The sequence below is a fragment of the Corvus moneduloides genome, chromosome 4, assembly GCF_009650955.1.
Source record: "Corvus moneduloides isolate bCorMon1 chromosome 4, bCorMon1.pri, whole genome shotgun sequence".
Lineage (NCBI taxonomy): Eukaryota > Metazoa > Chordata > Aves > Passeriformes > Corvidae > Corvus > Corvus moneduloides.
The window spans coordinates 21,261,123-21,279,617 of record NC_045479.1 but is presented as its reverse complement, the minus strand read 5'-3'; the positions used below and the strand labels follow the sequence as shown (position 1 = coordinate 21,279,617).

Here is an 18,495-nt window from a genome sequence, read left to right as displayed (position 1 = left end):
TCATGTACAGGACATAAAAGGATGTTACCCTCTTTTGCCTCCTGAACCAACCTGTTCCTTAATAGTCTGGAGAAAGATTCTAATTACGAAGAAACAACTTGACTCCTAATCCACTAAAACATACGAGACAGAATACACTGGAAATTCATTTAAAGAGTAAAAAAGTAAAACAAAAATGCTAAACCAAAAGTATTTTTAAAACCTGATTTTCACACTCATGCCAAAGTTAATCAAGTCCCTCTGTTTATACCTGACTTCTCTTTGAAATGCCCATTTCCAACTTATTTGTATGCATTTGCAGTAATGCTGGATAATGAAGCAATCTTCCAGCCTTTTGGATCTTCCTGCATCCAAACTCTCTGGCTAAGATGCACTTGCAAATGCTTAATTTCAAGCACCATGGAGCTCCATTCCCAGGTCTTATGTGCCCATTTTATGCACCAGAGAAAGGTTTTTGGGAACCAACTCCGTATCACTTCTTCACATGCACAGCAAGCATGCTGATAGCAGTGTCTGTGGGAAAACAGCACCAGGACTTCCAGATGTAAAATCCTGAACATGTGTGGTTTCTGGGAGATGGTTCTTGGGAAAAGCCCAGTCCTGCTGCTGTCTGAAATACATCAAGAAACACCTGAAGGGGAGAAGAAACAACAAAACCACTCACAGCAGCCATTTCCTAGGCTAGAAAACAATGGAATTTTTATTGAACAGAGATGGCTCATAAACACACTCAAAGGAGTTCCACCTGCTGTTCAGCAATATTCATTGCTATCTGATAATAACCTATGGGGGCAGCTGTATAAAACAGGAATAAAATACCAAATTGCTATATTCATTAATAACTTTGCCTTCCAAATACAGAACCGTTAAGTATTTCAAGTCTGAAAATAGACCACAATTGTTACCATTTAAACCAAACCTTTATGATAACAAATATACAAAAAAAGGCAGTCAATATATTAAACATTTAAATCAATAGCATACATTTCTCAGAGGTAAACATTGAGCAAACAAAGCCACCAATGATGTTCTGGAATCAGGTAAAAGTTTCAAGGTCAAGCTCCAAACACTGTAGCTTTTCTAAAGCCGTACTGGTATTACACTTTTATCTAGCCCCTACATTGAAAACTATGTAGCATGAACATTTGAAAATGTAACATTGGCTATCTGGCAGGGAACTGGCAGATCGTTAAGTCCTCCTTGTGTTTATATTGGAGCACCTGCGGAGACAGAGGGCAGTAGGAGTCAAGCACTTTGTTTTGCAACGTTGGGGTTTGAGTTCTGTTCTAGATGAGCTCAACAGTGTCCTCATACCAAACACGAATTCCAGCACTGACAAGAGAGAAGTATTGACCTGACAAACTGCATGAAGAATCAGCCTTGCAACTTGCATTAAACAGAATGGGACTTGCACACCTGCCTATTTACTGAAAGCCTGTGCTATTTCTACTGCACAGAAAAAGTCTCCTTCAGTAGCTGATCTAATGCCTGAGCTTAAAAGCTTGGGATACGTACATACGCTCAAAAATAATGTGATAAATCTACTATCAACAACTAATAAAAGTTTGTATTGCAATATTGCTCACAACATAAATGTACAATTTGCACAAAACATGGCTCTTCAACATGAATATTTTGCAAGCTACAATATATATATATAGAATATGTATAATTTCTTTTCTTAAAGAATTATATGCCAGAGTGCATGCAAAGAATTTCAAAGCAGTAGCACAACAGGAGCAATCACTTGTTTACAGGTTACTGAGACCATTCAATACAGAAACAGTGAGATATTAGATAACAGACAGACAGGTAGGTAGATGTATGTACACACTGCTTCTTCAGGGGCCTTCCCATGTGACACTTGAAGCTCAGACCCCTTTGAAAGACCAAACAGGGCTCTGAAGGTTCCCACACTCTGACCATAAATCACTTCTGTTGGAGATGACAGCAAAGGAGGCACTTGTCCTTTAGCCAGGAGTAGAGGCAAGAAATCTTCTCCATAGCCAACATCTGTTCCAAATCCTGCTCCTGCATTTGTAAGTAGTGGGTGGTGAGCATCTATCCATCCAATGTTTTAGCTGGTCCTAAGCAGTCTCCTGCAGCCTTTACAGCTGGAAATCCAGGACTGGAGAAGCTGGATCTCCTAAACGTCAGTGCACAGCACTGCCACCATTCTAGTCAGATATGTACAAGGAATGACATGTATCCTCTGGTTTAAAATTTACATAGAGTATATACAAATAAAGCTATTCTATCAAGGTGCAAGTTTATTATTCTCTGGTGCGTTCCAATGAAGATTTCTTAAAAAGCCTTTATACAGACCCACCAGGAGAGTTTACACAAAGCTGACATTTTTGTCATAGTTCATTATGTAGGCTTCCTTCTGCAAACTCCATAATGGAAACTCCTGGTACTTTCCCTTGGAGTTCTGCCTATGCACAGGACTGGATTTGATAGACTACAGCCATGTCTAATATAATCTCCTTGATTTCAATACATTTTAAACTCAGATGAAGTGGCACCATGTGTTTTGGTTTTTTGTTGTCACCAATCTCTATGAAATGAGGCAGGACATGTAACTGGATGTCAGGGGTGTTGCAATTCATGTGCCCAGTCCAGCCTTCCTTGCTTCTGATGGGACTATGGTGTGTGAAGCTGGCACAGTTTGGCCCTATGGGTATGTCTGGAAGTCCTTGGTGCTATTTTACACTGGCTGATGACAGGCGATGCCCTCAAAGAAATAAAAAAAAAAAAAAAGTCCAAATGCAATTTACTAAACAGCAAACATCAGACTGATGCACTAAACAGATGGATATGGAATGCAACTTGTCTAAAATTAGAACGGTTGTTTTCTTAGGCAGGTCTAGATTCATCAAAATCTTTCCCATCCCATGCAGGCTTCATTCTGCAGCATGTAAATATATGATGCTTCTAATGAAAGTCATTGGGAATGCAAAGCCTGTGATCAAGGAGCAGAAGGAAGGCCTGCCCTCTCCCATTTCTCCTCAGCAAAAACCTCAAGTAACATAAGTACATGTTTATGATCCTTGCTGAAGCAGAGGGGCTGTGTGCAACGACAGCGGGATTTGGCCTTCAGCCTTTATGTTGTACCAACCACAACTGTGCAGATGACTTGGATGGGAAATTATTTCTGCTAGTGCATTAAAAAACCATACAGCCTTGCAGTCACTCCTATTAAAAATTCCCACTGACTTCAGGAGAGAGAGAGACAGAGCAAGAGAGCAGACTTTAGCAAGTGCACGTTCTGCTCCACAGGAGTTTTGTTCCTCAAGAATCTTTCTGTAATACCATTTTCCTCCATTTTGTAACCTGATTATATCCAGGCATTCAGAGCAGAGGCTTTGCACACGTCCTCTCAAGCTAAGGGGAGCATTTCACACTAGAAACAAAGATCTCATTAGGTTTTTTTTCTTTTTCAGAGTAATGCAATAACAAAAATCAACTTGCCGGTTTCGTGTGCTGCAGTGCCTTTATACAGCCGTAACAAAATGACATCCAGCAATGACAAGTGGATCGTAATCTCTTTGGAGATTTTAAAAGGATCAGCATCAGACAGAACAGGGTTTAAGATGACCTAAGGTGCACTTGGAGAAGAAGCTGTGAGAGTGCTGCAGCAATTAAAAAAAGGATTAAAAAGAAATTAAATACAAACACACCTGTTAAAATAATATTCAAGTTGTGGACACAGTGGACAAAAGCAAACTAAGCTGCCGCCTCAAATCATGGCTGAGCACCTCTATTTTTCATACATTCTCTTCTACCTAGGTTCTGAGTGCCCTCAGTTACTGTCTGCAGTGGAAGGGCTTGTGCTGGATCATTAACAGCACAAAACAAGCAATTTTCAAAAGCATCGAACACTCTGAAGAGACTGACGTCTTTGAATGAGCTACAGATGTCTCTCTGTCTTTTTGAGAAAAAATATTTGGTTCCAGAAACATTTGTATTTCTTAGCTATAATCTTTCTCCACTGAAAAACATCTGCCATCCCATTGTCCATACTCTGACTCTGTTATTTTGTTTTTATCCACCGTAAACGGGTAAGCAAAGGGGAAGAAAGTTTCACCTGTGTTGCTAATTACAGATGACCTCAAACATGCCTGTGAAGCCACAAACCAGTATTTAAGCCACATCTGTGGGATGGAGGACAGGACCTCTGTGTTTGTTGATGCTTGCTGTTGGGTTATGTGATCTTTCATTTCCTTCTCAATAAAAAGTGAAATGAAACCTTCACATAAAACCCCAACAAAAGATGGCAGCAAACAAAACCACTCTGCTAGAAATAAAACCCCAAACCCAGATTCATAACAACCATAACAAATGCAAAACAATCATAACCATCCCTGGGTTTGTATTACACAAATTAGGAGTCTGCCTAAAACCAGCAAAAAATCAAGATTAGTACAATGGTTCTGCATTGTTGTAGGAACCATCTTATTTTTAACACATCCTTTCCTCTAGATTTCACTTTTCTTTCCTAGCTTTCAGTTCCAAGACATCTCAGGGACAGGTGGGAGTGGATGTGAAGAGGAAGAACGGAAGCCAAGAGCTGTCCCACAGACAGTGCTAGCTCTTCTGTCTTTTCAGGATGCTCACACGGGGATTTCCTAACTTAGCGGTTGCATTCAGCGATAAACATAAAGACACAAACCCAGCCCTTTGGAAGGGGACCATTCTCCTAAAGATCGAGACTGTGCTTTCTAATTACAGATCAGCATTCGGCCTGCAAAGACTTCAAAGGTGACACAGTCTGAAAGAGAGATGGAAAACAGACCTAATCCACAGACTAGAGAAATCAATGCAAAGGCTTCCAGCCATTTTAACGGCGCTAATTTCATCACGCTTTCATGTTTTGGTTTGTGAATGATGTTATAGTAGAATCTTGTTATTTTTTCATAGAACATTTATATATTTTTAACATGTAAATTGCTTCTTGAACCCTATATCAAATATTTATAAATGCTAAACTAGGTACAAAGTGAAACCCATTTGGGAAAGTGGAGCAGAGGGAGGTTTAGCTGCACTAATGGATATTGCATTAATGCTTAGCGTCAAGGAAGGCTGACTGCCATTAACAAGAAATCTCATTACAAACATGATTTCACGCCTCATAACATGTCCCGTAGATCTATTTACTGTCCATCTCTCTCTTGAACATACACACAATGATAACTATAGACACAAAATCCAAAGAATTGCACATGCTCAATCTTTTCTTCCCAATGAAAAAATAACTAAACCAAACAAAAACAAAACGAGGAAAAAAAAAAAAAAACCAACCCAAGCCCCCCCCAAAACAGCCAACCAACACAACACCAAAACCCACAAAGAACCAGAAAATTCTCAGCATGGATGATTAGAATTAAATTATTTCACAATCTCACTTCTGCTGTGAATGACTTAAGACGCTTTCCAGACTTTAACCTAATGAAAAGCCTGCTCTGAGGATAACTAATGTACAAATAGCATTTACAAGAAGCTTTCAAAGGAGTGGGACTTGAGGATGCTCTAGCAGCCCACCTGTCACTGGGGGTGGAGAGAGCAGGTTGAGACAACGTGGTATTTCCTGTGGGTTTTTCTTTACTGCTCTTCAAAAACTGCAGGATCCAGATCCCTCTCTGTGGTAGATGGCAGAGCCAAGAGAGAGTGGGGGAAAAGAGCACAGATCCTAACTTGGGACTGTAAACAGCAGAGATGCATTATTCAATCTTCCCCATAATGCCAAAGAGATCAGTAGGAGGAACGTCCTGCCTTGCAGAGAGCAGGATTTATTTATCTGGTGTCTGCATAATGTTCAGGCACCTCTGTTCCCCCCTGGCACAGCACATACGGCCGCACAACAGCTGCAAGGCTCCAGAGAAACAGGGACAGGAAGCAACCTCCTGGTCAAAATGCACTGGTGGGACTTAAATAGGTCAAGTTTTTCTAGTAGTAATTGGAATTTAGCCAGGAACATGAGGTCAAAAAGCTCTGAGATACTTTCCTATAGTCCTTGTATTCTTCAATGGCTAAACATAAACTCACAACTGAAGTAGACTGCACATTTTACTGCATCCCCAAATGGCACAATTAGTCATTGGCTTAATAATTGCAAGGCAAAAATCAGTTCCCAAGGTATTGAACTGACTGGGTTAAGCAGGGTATTTGACCAAGGGACTGCTTGGATGCTGGGAAAGCAGCTTTCACTTGGATGAGGCTCCAGAGGCTCCCTACGCTCCTTCCTGCTTTCTGATCCAGTATGGCACAACCAGCACTGGGGCACAAGGGGCTTTCGACTGTGCTGAGGGGTAAATCCCAGCCTGCAGATGTGCTGTGAGCTCTTCAAAAGCTATGCAGAACAGAAAGAACCTGACTTTGGAAAGGCTCATCTGAAAGCCTCTCATGCAGTAAGCTACAGGATATTCAATTTGTCCACTGCTGGGAAGGTGAAAGGGTGGACTCTCTTGAACCTGTAGCTTGAGCAAGTCCAGATGTTTTGAAACATGTTAATCCGTCCCTGCCAGAATAAGGTTTTGACCTCCCAACACACTGGGTTTTCCTAAAGTGGCAGTCTCGTTTTTTGTTTCTGAGCATCTCCATTTCCTAATGGGGCTTATTGTAAACCATAAATGATTTTTGATTGGGTATATCAGTGAGGTTTCTCCCTGTCTTTGTTTGCTTTAGAAAGGCAGTAAGAAACAAGATTGCCTCTCACTGAGCTGGGCAAAGCCGAGTAATGGAAGTTTTAATGAAAACACAGCGGCAGAGATGATGGGAAGTAGAAAGATCAAAGTTAACCACACACAAAGGGGTGCAGGCATATTTGCTCTTGCAGCAGCAGAGATATTTGTAAGGACAAGAAAGTGCCACCAACTGCTTCAACTCCACGGCCATATCTGAGTGTGCGACCAAGCAAACCCTCTGTGTGAGCACTGAAGAGACTGGAGCCAACTGGGCTGGTTGGGAATGCCAAGCAAGGGTGAGAGATGGGGCTGCTTCTCCCCTTCCTGCTCTCCCCTTCCCTTTGATTTCATGGAAACTCTGAGTTGGAGAACAAATGAATTAGGCAACAGTGAACACTATATCTCTGGAACCAGAGGCAAAGATCTGGGGTTATACATTCAAATTCTTGTACCCAATCCTCTTCCCTTACTAAAACCTCTTCATTAGTGTGCCATCCAACACGGACAGAAACCTGTGCCTCAGCTAAGCATGCCCATTCACACAGTGTCACCACCTCTACAGGACAAAAGAACAAAACTGTCAGCCCAAAGAAAGGTAAAAAATGCCTCTCCAAAGGAAAAGAAACAACAAAGTTGCTGTTCTGGTACAATCAGGTGGATGGATTTAGCCAACTAAACAAGCAAAGCACAAAGTATTTGTAGAATTTAGCCTATCCAGTCAACATAACCTCTCTTGTAAGTTGCTGCCACATCTCCTGGGTGTTTTAGTGACAAGCAGTCCAAGCAAAGCACAAAACACATCGTCTAATAAGACTCTTGACTTTGAGGAGGTGAGATACCACATTTTAAGTCCTGTGCATGCATCCAAGATAAACACACACTAGGCCATTCATGGCTGTTCCATACAAGAAGCCTTGGACAGAGCTGAAAGAATGACAGCTTAATGGCAACAAAAGGAAACTGGATGCTCTCCTCCTACCCACACTGAGCTTTCTTCCCCAGCTCAAAGGCTCACTGAAGGCAGCTGACAAATTCCCATTAGTCTTTCTGAAGGTTACCAGATTTTTCTTCTGCTTTGGGAACCACATGCATAATATTTTCAGCAGTGGTCTCATTGAAATCATGGAGCATTGAGCCACAGCTGAAGACTTGGCTTTGCTGTTTTTTGCACTTGAAGGCCAGTTACAAATAGCAGGTCAGGTGCAATTGTATTGAAATGTGATAATCTGGTCAGAGTGGGCAGCCTCTGCTTTCACCCACTGAAGATAACAGGCCTTACCTAAAAATAAATAACAAGTTAAAAAATAACATAATAATTTTGCTATAAATGTATGGAAGTGCTGCAGGTCTGTCTGCTTATAGGTTGACATCTAACATTAGCAATGTTCTCATCTATGGGGTTTCAGAAATTATATGAGGGCTATTTCAAGGCTAACTTCCTGCACACTAGTTTATTAAATTTTAGGACAAATCCTAAGCAGTTTTTAAAATTCTTATAAATTTCAACATCTCTGTGCCAGCAGATGAAAGCAACATCAGGCCCCTCATTTCTGTAAAGCACTTGCAGAGCCTCACATGAAAGCCACGTGGTCAAACAAATTAACTTAAAGTCTTTGGCTTTGGGTAACTCTAATTCACAAGAAAAAAAAAAAGAATCCAGTGGCTTCAGAGGCAACTTTAGTGAATGCCTGAATGCAGGCTTCAGGCTGTCATCTTTCAGCAGTATTTTTAAGACAGAGCCAGTTCCTGAGGGACCCTGAATATGTGCAACTGACTTCAACTAGTTCTGCAGGTTTCCAGCTTCTCCCAGGATTTAACCCATAGACAGGAGCACTAGGAATGCTTTTTCTAGGAGGGCCTAATCCTCATCTTGAGTATGTGAATGTGTTACCAATGTATTTTTCTGGAACACAAAACCCCCACTTAAACAGGGTCCTGCAGGCCTGAGTCCCCACAGACCTAGCTGCATTCCATGCTGTAACAGAACCCTGCTCTGGTTTTAGACAGGTACAGCTCAGAAGAGGAGATGTCCTTTCATTTTTATCACTGCACCAGCTCAGAGCAGCTCATTTCAGAGCAAACTGACCATTTCCCTTTTTCTTTTAACCTTTAAAGAGCAGCACATGGTGCTATGCTTTGAAACAAAACCACAATTTCTGAAAGCCCCAAGCATACCACACACTACAGCCCATCCAGGCTTTGTGCAGGGTTTGGTATGAAGCCAGTGGATATTCAGTGGCAAAAGGCTCAGTGTCCAAAGCAGCATGTGGAGGATTCAGCAAGCAGCTCTCATTAGTGCCAGTAGGAGCCTGGCTACTAAACCTTCACACCTTTTTAAAGATGTTTCCTCTGTCTTTAACAGACATTTGCACAAATCCACTCCGGAGCTGAAACCAAGCAGGCAAAAATTTTAGCTGGGGAAAAAATAGTCTTAGCCATTAGAAAGCTGGCCCTTTTCCAGAACAGAGAGCACCTGGCCACCAGCTGTGTTTAGAGGACAACAGGCCTAAGGAATAGATCAGGGGAAAATCTGAGAAACAAGTGGACAGTGCTGAAATTTGTAGTGAAAAGAATACCAGCCTTCCCCTGTGATGTCCAAAACCTTTGCCCTCCTACATTCCCCATCCTTTTCTCTTCCCAGCTCTTGAGCCAATTATTGGAAAATCAGCTATTCAGGGCAACACAGATACCATTTCTGGGCTTGGGAAGGAATCCAGCACGGCTGTAGAGGAAAAAAACTGGGAAGTGTGGAAACTGGCAGCACGTGAACCAAAGTGGGAACGGGAGGAAATTCTGGAAACTAAGGGAGGACCATGCAGGGACATAAGGAAAGATCTGCCATGAGGCAGGGACAGGATGTCTGTAAGTCCTCAAATACTACAGCAGTGGATTAGTATAAAAATGACAGATGAGAAGGCACCTTCACTCGTTACAGGCTAGAATGTTATGATTAAAAAAGAAAATCCTAAATTTTTCTAAAGATGTTGTATTTTTTTTCCATTTCACCAAGACTGGAGGCAATATTTGGCCTCAAAACTTGTAAATTATTGCAACTCATACAAAGACTAAAGGAACAGAAAGCTTTTTATTTCCAAGATGGTAACACCATGTCTCAGAAAAATGCTAATAAAATGCTCAGTTGGAAAGAGCCTTATCTGATAGGGATGGTATTCACGGGCACCCACTGAAATGCACATTGCTTTTTAGATTAAATTGACAAGAGCCCTTCCCCCCAGCCCCAGATAAATGGAATGAAGAATCCATGCATGAAGCCACATATAACAAAGGTTGGAGATTATGAAACAGGCTAGAAGACAGGATCAGAATTGCAATTGATCTTGATGAAGTGGGGAAATTGCCCTGATTAGAGCAGAACAAATTTAATAAAGAGAAGTTGAAAGTGTTATACTTTGAAAGGTGTAGTAAACAAATGCACAAATAAAGGTGGAACTCCTGGAAAGGCAGCAGTGAATCCCTCAGGAATTACAAGGCACACTAGATCAAAGTCAGCCATGGGATGTTCTCGTAGAAAATATCTGGGGATATATTTTCTGATATGCTTTACATGAACCACAGCAAATAGTTTCTCTGCTTTACTTGTTAATGTATAAAACTCCTGCTGAAATATGGAATTTTGGGGGAAATGAGAAGCCATGAGGGGAATGACAGCAAAAATCAGAGACCTAGAAAACACTAAACAAAGGAACTCAGAGAGACTATACTAGTGATGCAAGTAGGGTAATTCCTTTCATTCATAAAGATCTTGTAGGATCATCTGTTTTTCCTGTCAATCAGGACTTGAAGGAAAAGTGACTTGATCTGCAGTAAAGAAATGCTGAAGTCTCTTAGGAAAACCTGATTATGAGGGTGGTGAAGATCATGGATGCCTGTGACTGGATTTTTGAAGAGCCTGCATGCTGCACATTGTCTGGCATGGTTCAGCTGGACCTCACCCAGCCTCCTATCCGGAGAGGCAGACTAAAATCACCATTTCCAAACTCTGGTTTGTGGATCCACAAAGGTTTGCTGGCTGCTTCCAGGAGAAATGAATGCCAGGTTTACACAGGCTGGTTGTTCTGCTGGCAAAAGCCCTGGGGACCACTGGTCAAAAAAGAATTGAAAGTTTTGACTCATTTTTTAAAGGTTTCCTTCATCTATACTATCTGTGATGTTGGGATTACCAGAGTTTCCAAGGGCAAAAGTTATTCCTGTATAAATCCTTAGCTCCAATCCCTTCTTCTAACAGCTCAGGGTGCCCAAACATGGTCACCACTCCACATACAGCCACCAAAGGCCCTATTAAGCCCTTTATTGCTGAAAAAACCCTAGTGGAACTTTACCACAGATCCTCTCAACTCAGAAGAAGGACTAGCATGGAGTTACCACTGTTTCCTTCCTATTTAATATAATGATTATTATTTAAAAAAACTTAGCTATTTTAAACCATGAGGCTGCAGGGTGAGATCTGCTCTCAGCTAGTTACTTTTGTCATAGAAGGATGGGTTTCCATGGATGAGAAGGCACACCAAGCAACAAGCATCCTGGTGTGTTTCTGTTGTAGTAACTATGGTCTTGCTTCTCTATGAGCACAACATTCACACAGAAGTAGCCATTACTTAAATGTTCCAGGCAACATCTTGTGTGAACAGCTACTATGCAGAAAACAAGGTCTAATTGACTGACATGCTGTGTCTCTGAGACATGAGTGGCAGTTTAGACATTTTGTCATTTGTTGCAGAAACTGTGGAGGCTCTAGAAAACCAAGCACAAAGGAGGATTTACACCTCAGAGTCATGAAACAGCTTCCTACTGTGTTGATAGCTAAAGCCAAAACTGAGCACATCAAAAGCTATCAACATGGAAGGGCACCTGATGTAGAGGCTTCAGCAAAAGAAAAAGAGGTTAACATGCAAACTTCTAAATTTTCTGAATGGCACACTAGAAAATAAATATATTAATATCACTTTGCCATGGAGAAGGCAACATCTTTGCCTACTTCTTACTGTGGTTTTCAGAAACAGGGCATCAGGAATGTTGTGGCACATGGCAGATTTGTCTTGCTAACAATATGCTGCAAAATAAACAAAGCTTTGACATTTAAATCACACCCCCCAACCCCACCCCACCCAAGCCCTGCATTTGTAGATAACCTATACATTCTCAGGATACAGTGAGAAATCATTCTATAGTACATATTTAATTATAATTTTAAAAAGTCTAACTCAGACACAATCGCTGGCCAGTAGCAAAATATCCACACATCACTAAAGTAAAGATCTGTTACTATCTCTTCACTGCAACAAACAGAAATCAGCATCTCCAGAAAGAGCTCCAGGGGCAGCATATCGCAGCCAATCGCACCAGATAAAAAAATAAGCTAATTTCACAACTGAAGTTTGACAAGAAGTAACATTGCATTTGTCTTGGCGAAACGAAGCACGAACATAACATCTCACAGGTACAGTTACCATGCAAACGCATGTTAGTTGAGTTTGTCATTGATTTCAACCCCAAATCACGAGTAGCATGCAGTTCTCCTGCCCCCCCAACTACTGTATTAGAGACAGTCTGGGTAATGTGCCTCTTTGGTGTAACCACAGCCTCTCAGGCAAGATTATACCATTCTAGGAAAGAATACAAGCAGAACTTGATCATATGTGTGTTTACACAATGTACATTTTACCATTTAAAAAACCAAAACGTGTTACATAGATTCTCAAACACAGCTCTGTCGAAAATGAAATTTTAAGCTTAAGAAATAGTCTTTAAACTACAAGGCCACCCCATTATTTTTTATGAACAGGTTAAAAAGTTCCCACCCCTAAAAATCTGCCAGTATATTTCCTCAACTATAACAGTCTTACCCACTCTCTAATACAGCCGATCTTAGCTGGACAGCAGTAACAGTTCTTACATTTCTTAAATGCACAAGATAATGGACTCCGGGATAGATATAGTTCTTAACTGTGTAACACTGGAACAAATCTGACTTTAATGATTAATTGGTCAATTCAGGTGTTCCCCAGCACTACCCTTCAGGCAGGGACTTCTGCTGTTCACGGATATGAGTTCTGGCTTTTGTTGGCATCAAGCTCCACGAACAGGCTCGTGTTCAGAATTTGAGTACAACGGCAATTCACCGGATACTCTGGTACCCAGCTTGCTCAAAACCAGGGAGGAACTTTGTTTTCTGTGTTCTCTCATCCAGATGGGGACACAGCCCCAGCACAGCAGCACCTTTGGCCAAAACAGAGCTATTTGGATGCGACGTAGAATTTTTTACATTTTCTTTTTTTGTAGTCATTTAAGCAACTGCAACAGGTTTGAGCAACTGCGACAGCAGACTTAACTTGCAGGGTCTGTTATTAGAGGGTTACCATCTTCCTCAGCTTTACACAATGGAGCCCTTTGAAGAAGACAAATGAATTGACTGAATCCTTGTGGCCAACGTCCTCTGTAAGTCCTCTAGTACATTCTGACCAGATGTTTCTCCGTTCTTGTCATACAACAATTGTTTGAAAGCTTCGTTTTCAATGAGGACCATCATATTTTTCAGAAAGTAGCCTTCGCAATAGGCAGATAGTTCTGTGACGCCGAGGAACTATGGGAAGTGAAATTAGAGAGAGATAAAAATTCTGATAAAACCCAGGCAGCAAACACAGTGCATAAGAGCTGCACACAAACAAATACACAAGCTAAGCCTTTTAGACAGGCACAGTAACACTTACAGATATGAATGCATGGCGGGAAAGGAGTTAATCAAACAGTATTTTATGCTGATGACTCTCATAATAATTCCATGTTAAAAGACCCTGGCTGTTGGGAAACAAAATTCCACAGACTGAAGCTTTGCTCCCTTGGAAATTGATGGGAGTTTTACCACAGAGTTTACCAGACCCATGATTTCATGCTAGAAGTTACACCCTAAAACTGCAGGTTTGGGAAAACATTACAGACCGCGTTTCAAGAATGCCATCTGTAGCAAGGATAGGACATACGACTGCAGAAAGCTCTCATGCAAAATTTCATGCTTTGAGGACTCTTTGGAGGAGAAATGGAAACAATCAGCCATCGAAAAAATCTCCCCAGGGCAGAGGTGGATTTCCCAGCATTGGACACTTTAAGATTCAGCTGGACAGGGTGCTGGGCCATCTTGTCTAGACTGTATTTTTGCAAAGAAAGGTTGGAACAGATGATCCCTGAAGTCCCTTCCAAGCTGGTATTCTACAATTCTATGATTGCAATTTTAAAAATGGAAAGCCCATAGGGATTTTAATGATATCAGTACTCTCCAGTCAGCTTTTATTTGTAAATATGACCAAATCCACATTACAGAATCACAGAATACACTGAGTTGGAAGGGACACACAAGGATCACCGAGTCCAGCTCCTGGCCCTGCATGGGACCATCCACCAAACCGTATCTTCCCCTCAATCCTGATGACAAAGGCTGTGCTCCACATGTCTCTGGGCCAACCTGCTCGCACATCCCCCTCTACGAAGGCATGTCTCAGCATCTCCTGAGGTCCTTTGCAAGCAGATGAGCTTGCAAAGCAGCAAGGTCAAGAAAGGTGTCCTTGACCATGGCAGGGTGGTTCCAACTAGACTAGGGGTCCCTTCCAACCCAACTAACTCCAGAAGTCAAAGATTCATGCACAGCCAGCTTGGCTACTGCTGCAACACCTTACCCACAGCAGTGCCAACATGACAGGCTGCAAAACCCACCCAAGGTTCCCCATTTCCACTGCTTCCATTGGGAGATGCAGGCACAAATAACTTGCAGCTGGTTGGGGCTCTTATAGGCAAACTAGGAGCTGCATTTAGCCACTGGGTTTGTTAAGTCCCAGCATCAAAAGTGTACTAGTTCCTCAGACAGGTCTAAAGCTCCACGTAAGAATTTTCTTCCATCAGGATGCAAATAACAGCCCCATTTCACAGTTCAAAGAAAACATGTGACTTTAAAGCAAAATTATTAATTTTACTGACAGTAATACAAATTGAGAAGTTCCCACATGAGTTATAAGACAAATCAAATATTTTTCAAATGATTCCTGCACTGTAATTTTTCCCTCTTACATTAAATGTAAATACCTCATTGCCTATTTTTATAGGTGGACCTTTGTGCTATTTCAAACATTGATTGCATGTTATCTGAAGACCTAGCATCACTATTCTCTGTATGAAATACCTGATGAAGGGAATGGAGGTCAGATCTGCAGGGGTTTGGAGCAATCTGCAGCATTACTCTGTTCAATCAAACCTCCAAGTCACAATGCATCAGTTTATCTTTCGTATAGACCATGTAAGTTACAGAAAAAATCTCCTAAGAAATGCTTGAAGAATATTTCGCTGCACTTACTTGTGCGTCATTTCCATCTTCCAAGTGAAAGTCTAACTACTACACATGAGGAGGGAAAAAACTGAAACCAATCAATGTGGTAACCACCTCCACCAATGCGTGAAAATAGGTTTTCTAGGACAAGAAATGCCATGCTTTTATGTCTAATGACTTAGGCAACCTCACAAGCTAAGTATATAATTTGATTCCAATAAGAAACTCTCCAAGACATAAAATTCTCATTACCATCCTTGCAGGGCTCTGAGCCATTGCACTTCCACAACGTGGCATTTTTATATATTGACAAGGTGTCACCAGCATTGAGTGTATCACCCCACTGGGCTTCAGGCAGGAAAAAACAGGTAATGGAAATGGGAAAATGCACCTTGGAAGGTGAAAGCAGAGGTGTCTTCTTCACTTAGTGATTCCTGTTGAATCAGCTCAGCAGTTTGTGTTGCCATGAATAAGGGATAGATCTCCCACACAGTGGTACACTCAAATTGAGTTTGAACCACTTAGGGAAGGGGCTGAGAAGCTGTCACCTTGTACTTAGACTACACAATTTTGGACTGTCACTATACCAGGTACCTATGAACTAGTCAGTCCCAGAAAAAGAATGACAAATCTTAAACACGTAACAAACGCAGTAAGCATACGAGCTATAAATATATTTTTATATATATATCTCACTACTTATCATAAAACTGACCTACGAGGATGACGGCAGACACACAACATGCAAGCATATGCAGTTATTTTTACCTTGGCATGATTATAAATATCCACACAGTTTTCTGTATTAATGCTTTTTGCACAAATGATCTCACAGTGTCGTTGTAAAGCTTCAAGCTGGAAAAATTTAGCAGCAGAGAGAAGCTAAAAAAAACAAAAGGCATGGAAAAAATAGTCAAAAACTGCTGAGCGATACAGAATCAGAGCTTGCTTCTTTACTGTTTCATTATATTTTTTTCTCTGCCCTTTCTTCAGTTAGCATGAAAAGTACTGACAAAAAGTCAGAATGAGAAGATTGCTTGGTTGTTTTAACCCTCTGCAGTCCCTTCTAAATCACACTGTGGGAATCTGTACACAGAGAGAACACCAAAGGCTGCTCAGGTCCACATGCTGATTTTGGACAAGGAGAAAAAGGAAACAGCGGCTTGAAGAATATTGCAAACATGACTCTGCAATAAGGGACCTGCAAATACAACCCCAAAACCCAAAGTTCTGGTTCAACTGTTCCCCAAGATCTTATTGAAACAGAGCACCTGGGCTAGATGTGGGGAAGTCACCTAAAAGGTCAGGATCAAGAGTATAGAGGAATTCAAACCAAATGATCATGACCATCCTGGGCAGTCTTGATCTAGAGAGACAATAAAGCTCGAACCTGCCACCTCAGCAGGCTCAGGGGAATAGAATCAGATCTACATATGCTCCTTGTCCTAGCTTGTGAGCAGCTGTAATGGGACATCCAGATATCCACTGAAACACTGTCTGGGTCCTTGGCTGTTACTCCAAGGAATGAGTGCACAGAGGTGGGAACCAGCTTTGTGAGGCAATGCCTAGCTAGCATTCAGGTGAGTGTCACGTGTCTGTCACTGCTCTACCATAGCTCTCCTGACACCAGCACTGACCTCCCTTTTTGGCCCTGCATCCCCCCGCTGTGACTGTACTGCCTACCCTGGCACTGCCTTGGCATCTCTGCATGCCTGTGGGGTGAAAATGGCTTGAACTTTGAGTTCTCCAACTGATTTCAGCAGTGCTAAGATTTCCTCTTTTTCCCTTATTCTGTCCTTTTACAGCAGGGAAAAGTAATTTTGTTTTCTGTCTTTCCGTGGTAGGTCATTGTCTCTGGCTCTCTGCTCTGCCTTAGAAAGCAGGTTGGGGTTCTTCATTGCTTGACACCTTGCTGTAATCCAGCCAGACCTTAGGCCAAGCTGTTCAGGTGTTTAAACAGCACTTATGCAGGTATTCAGGCCTTTAGGCAGCCCCTGTTATCTTCGGCTGATAGAGAAAGCTAACCTGTTCATCCCAAAGGGGCTCTCATGCTACACTGGGGAACAAACAAAACCCTGAAACTTCATGACATTATTCTGACTTCTCCTATGCAGTCTGCTCAAGCTCTACTTAAATCCCATAAATAAATCCAAGTGCTGGAAATCTGCAGTGCTGATGTGATAGCAGCCAGCTGGCCCCAATTATGAATTGCCGCAAAGATTTCTGTGGAGTATTTCTGGTGCTTCTTGTTATCATATTTGTAATAAGGCAAGTTACTAAATGCAGTTTTGAAAGATAAAGCCAAATCCTATTCCAGATGCCTCTGTGGCTCAAGCAGTCATGTGCTGGTTTGTAATTACTTTAAACTGTGAGGAACCATGGCCAGATCTGTTATCAAGAGATCAATCAATCAGTCATACATTCTGGAGTCACAGAAGTTTTGAGATGTCACAAAAGTAGAGCAAGCTGCCAGCTGAAATGCAGCACAAGCTTTTTAACAACCTAGGTGATAACACACATCTCTATAAAGTCACTGCACTGCCTAGTCTATTCCCTATTTCAGAAAAGGTTAGAAATTCAGGAGGTCTTTCCAAACTCTGAGTGGAATAGAGAATTAGTGAACTTTTCCTATACAGCTCAGGAAGTCAGTGTGGGTATGCTTACTTAAAAATCCACTCCCTGCACTAGAGAGGGATAATTTCAGTCCTGAGCAGTTCCATCCTGTCCATTCCATCCTGGCTGCCAGACAGTAGTGTTATAGGGACAGAATAATACAGGCAGCAATAAAACAGTGATCAGACATGAGGAAATGGAACAGGTTCTCCACTGAGAGGGTGGTCAGTCACTGAACAGGCTCCCCCAGAGAAGTGCTCATGGCACCAAGCCTACCAGAGCTCAAGGCATGACACTCTGAGTGATGTGGTTTAGTTTTACATAGTCCTGCAAGGAGCAGGGAGTTGGACTTCATGATCCTAATGGGTCTCTTGCAACTTGAGATATTCTATGACCCTGTGATAGACAGGTGGCAGACACTGATGATTACCAGTGTTTAAGTAGCTCTGATTTTAGTATTTACTGACCTGCATTCTTTTTGGCTGCCTGAAAACTCCCTGAATGACTGTCAAGAATTTGCTCAAATATCCTTTAGTTCTATGTAGTTGGAGTGGTTTTGCTGATCACAGCTGACAAGGATGGCACACAGTATTTGGAAGGGGATAACTTAACATCCATAAGGTCGTGGTTGTGTGGCTACACTGAAGGTTCAGTCAGCTCCAGCTGGCTTGGTTTGGCTTTTGCAAAAGGCCACAGCAGCACTTGGATGTTTTACATCCAGTGAGAAAGGGGCAAAGAAGTCTCCGTATCTCAGGGAGCAGATTATGGTTTTATTTGTAGAATTTGAGAGTCACATGCTTGAAATTGAACTGAACTGTGTCTCCAGTGGATTTCTCTCATGGTTAAAACCCAGCACATGCCCAAGAC

At 41.8% G+C, this 18,495-nt stretch overlaps 1 protein-coding gene across 2 annotated transcripts in view; it reads right to left on the bottom strand.

Moving 5' to 3' along the window:
* Positions 1–677: 677 nt before the first annotated feature.
* Positions 678–18,495, bottom strand: part of BTBD11 (BTB domain containing 11) — a 180,696-nt gene continuing 162,878 nt past the window's right edge. For both annotated transcript variants that reach the window (XM_032105398.1, XM_032105399.1), the window contains 2 exons: positions 15,784–15,897; positions 678–13,284 (listed from right to left, as the gene is read on the bottom strand). In XM_032105398.1, the coding sequence (XP_031961289.1) occupies positions 13,075–13,284; positions 15,784–15,897 (324 nt within the window). In that variant the 3' untranslated portion in view covers positions 678–13,074. The remainder of the gene's footprint in view (positions 13,285–15,783; positions 15,898–18,495) is intronic.